General features: G+C 42.4%; 1 protein-coding gene across 2 annotated transcripts; it reads right to left on the reverse strand.

The window, feature by feature from the left end:
- Positions 1-259: 259 nt before the first annotated feature.
- LOC123724490 (transmembrane protein 60-like) lies at positions 260-2,474 on the reverse strand. Of its 2 annotated transcripts, none has more exons than XM_045688274.1 (2): positions 2,386-2,474; positions 260-1,297 (listed from the first exon to the last, which is right to left on the reverse strand). In XM_045688274.1, the coding sequence occupies exon 2, from the start codon at positions 1,222-1,224 to the stop codon at positions 820-822; it is 405 nt and encodes a 134-aa protein (XP_045544230.1). In that variant the 5' UTR covers positions 1,225-1,297; positions 2,386-2,474; the 3' UTR covers positions 260-819. The 2 variants fall into 2 exon arrangements, with proteins under 2 accessions (XP_045544230.1, XP_045544229.1); XM_045688273.1 differs by lacking the exon at positions 2,386-2,474 and adding an exon at positions 1,614-2,243.
- Between the last annotated feature and the right edge of the window lie 302 nt (positions 2,475-2,776).

Here is a 2,776-nt window from a genome sequence, read left to right on the forward strand (position 1 = left end):
TACGAATACCCTGAATTCTCAACCAACTTGTCTCATATCACACGGCAGAATAATTATCCACTGGAGCATCAAATGAGTCCATTACCACTGAGTCCCACACATATATTTGAAAAACAATGAAAAGTTTGTTAATAGAATGACAGTAAACAGCACAAAATGTAATTCAGTTACCAAACTTTGCATTTGCATTGTTCTTCAAGTAAATGTATTTTTGTAACATTTTCTGTAGAAACAGGAAAAAGTTTCTGCACACTTCCAGTCAGATGCAAATGTTTTTAATTATAGCTGAGCAATAACAAATCAGCTGTGGGATTGCGGTAGATTCTGCCTATAATCTACAGTAACATTTTCTGTGCAAAATATTAAAAGTAGTCCTTGTGCATGGAGTTGTATGGTTTGTTAACTTTGCAATCATTGTTTTCTGTTTGACATAGATCTTCGACTTTAAAATGTAAGTCTCAGCATCACTCAGTTACCGTGGAATAGTCCCAGTCTTGACTTCAGTTCCCCTGGCAGAGACCACCATGGCTGCAACATTGCTTGATACATCACTATGGCAAAATAAAGATTAAATTTGGGAGCATCATAAACTCAAATACATTGTCATTAGTGCCATTTCACTACTCTCTCCTCCCCCTTTCAGTCTCTGCTGTAGTAAAATAAACCAATCCATTTGTTATCTTCATCACAGTCCTTTTCAGTTCAGTTTCTCCTGCAGTGGATTACAATAATCTCCCATTCACCTCCCTTACAGACTCACTTGCAGTCTTTAGACTGAGTAAATAAAATCAATCTCCATCTTTCTCCCTCTCCATCCTCTCAGTCTCTCCGGTAGTGAAAGACATTGTAGCCAAGCTCCACCATGGCCCCGACCAGCATGGCCCAGAGGGGGACACACACCACACTGAGCCAGATGTCCGTCAGCCTCTCCAACCGGGCGCACAGCGTCAGACAGAAGCCCAGTTTCAGCAGCATTGCCACCAGGTACGACACCCTCTGCCGCAGGTTCTGCTGGTCGTCCCGTGGGTCATAGCCGGGCTTGCACCGATCCGCCATCTTCACCACCAGCATGAGGATGAGAATGGTGTCAAATGTCCATACAGGGAGGAAGATGAGGAACCAGTTCCAGTGGATCTTGGAGTCCAGTTTGAGGACCAGCATGATGAGGAATATGAGGGTGAAGGTCCATGACAGGAGGACTCTCTGGGCCAGAGACATTCTCATTTAAGTGAGGTGTGGCCTGGAGGGGGAACGTTAACTGTGACACGGGCAGGTTCTGGTCAAGCGTGAGATGAGCCTGAAGGTGGGACGGACACACACACACACACACACGCACAACTAGGATGAGAGACAATATTTGCTAAACATGCCGAATTACACTGGTTGTAGTAGGAGGGAGTAGCAATGTTGTCTTCCTGGCAATGGTGGATCATCATCACGATCAATCTAGTTTGCCATTGATATGACAATTTCGACTTAGTCAATTAATGACAACAATATATTGGTTAGCGTATTTAGCTATAGTTAAGCAACTTCCGGTAGCTAGCCAGTCGAATTTAGCCTAATCGAATCTAGCCGAATTGACATTTGAGACATGCAGCCATTCTCCTTACCTGGATCAGAGGATTTGGCACCCAAAAAAATGTATCTAAAATCCATATCATGAATAATACTGTGTTTTCATTGGTTACGAAGTGGCTACAGCATTTTCTAATGTTTAGGTTTATCTTCCGGGAGTCGTTAGTGGAAAATAAATTGGACCCTCCTATAAACCACTACGATTAAATATTCTCAGGAGGTCTGTCAATCATACAAAACACCCCTTGAAGGAAAATAAAAACGTGAAACCGTAAAGTACACAAACGCTGTCCATACTTTGTTTAGTTCAGTCAATAAACTAAATGAAATATCGTCTTATATCACAGATAAGCCATTATACTGTCCAGACACTCCATTGGCCACTCTAACATTGAAAATAAATGTCTTCAAAAATGGAAGGAAGTCGAGGAGGCAAGATCAGGTGGGACCCTTCTAGCCAATGAGAGGGCAGATACGAGTGTGATAACAGGCACAACTTCGACATGAAGTGTTTTCTCTCAAAATTTCTACTTAAATCCGTACACTCGTAACAACCTAAGTATTATGAAATTTGATTTGCTCAAAAAAGCCACACGAAACAAATAAACCATTACATTTTTTGTTTACCAAATTCGACACTCATTGACCTCCATACAAAAACTCCTCGCTTAGTGAGAGAATAAAACGCCACCTGCTGGAGAAGACAGATTTTGGGCCCAGTTATCCCTCGCCTCGCCTCTGCCTCAGATTATATTGACAAGATAGACATGTGACCACTCTAACAATGGAAATACATGTTGTACTCACAGATGGAAGGCAGGCGGTAGTAGGCGAGATCAGGTGGGACCATTCTAGCCAATGAGAGGGCAGATACGTGTGTGAGCAACACGCCATAGAGATATTTAGGACTCAATCTTTGTGTCTGTGCCATTATAAACTGGGTGGTTCAAGCCCTGTATGGCCGTGGTATATCAGACCATATACCACGGGTAAGGCAAAATATTTATTTTTACTGCTCTAGTTGCTTCGTGCCTAAGAACAGCCCTTAACCGTAGTATATTGGCCATATACCACACCCCCGGGCCTTATTGCTTAATTATAGCATCTGTGACAGCATTGGCAGCGCCTTTAGGCCATCTCCATGTTTTATAAATAGTTTCACATTTAAACATCCAGTCAAACATCTGTCTCATTGTTC

Source organism: Salmo salar, chromosome ssa10 (assembly GCF_905237065.1).
Source record: "Salmo salar chromosome ssa10, Ssal_v3.1, whole genome shotgun sequence".
Lineage (NCBI taxonomy): Eukaryota > Metazoa > Chordata > Actinopteri > Salmoniformes > Salmonidae > Salmo > Salmo salar.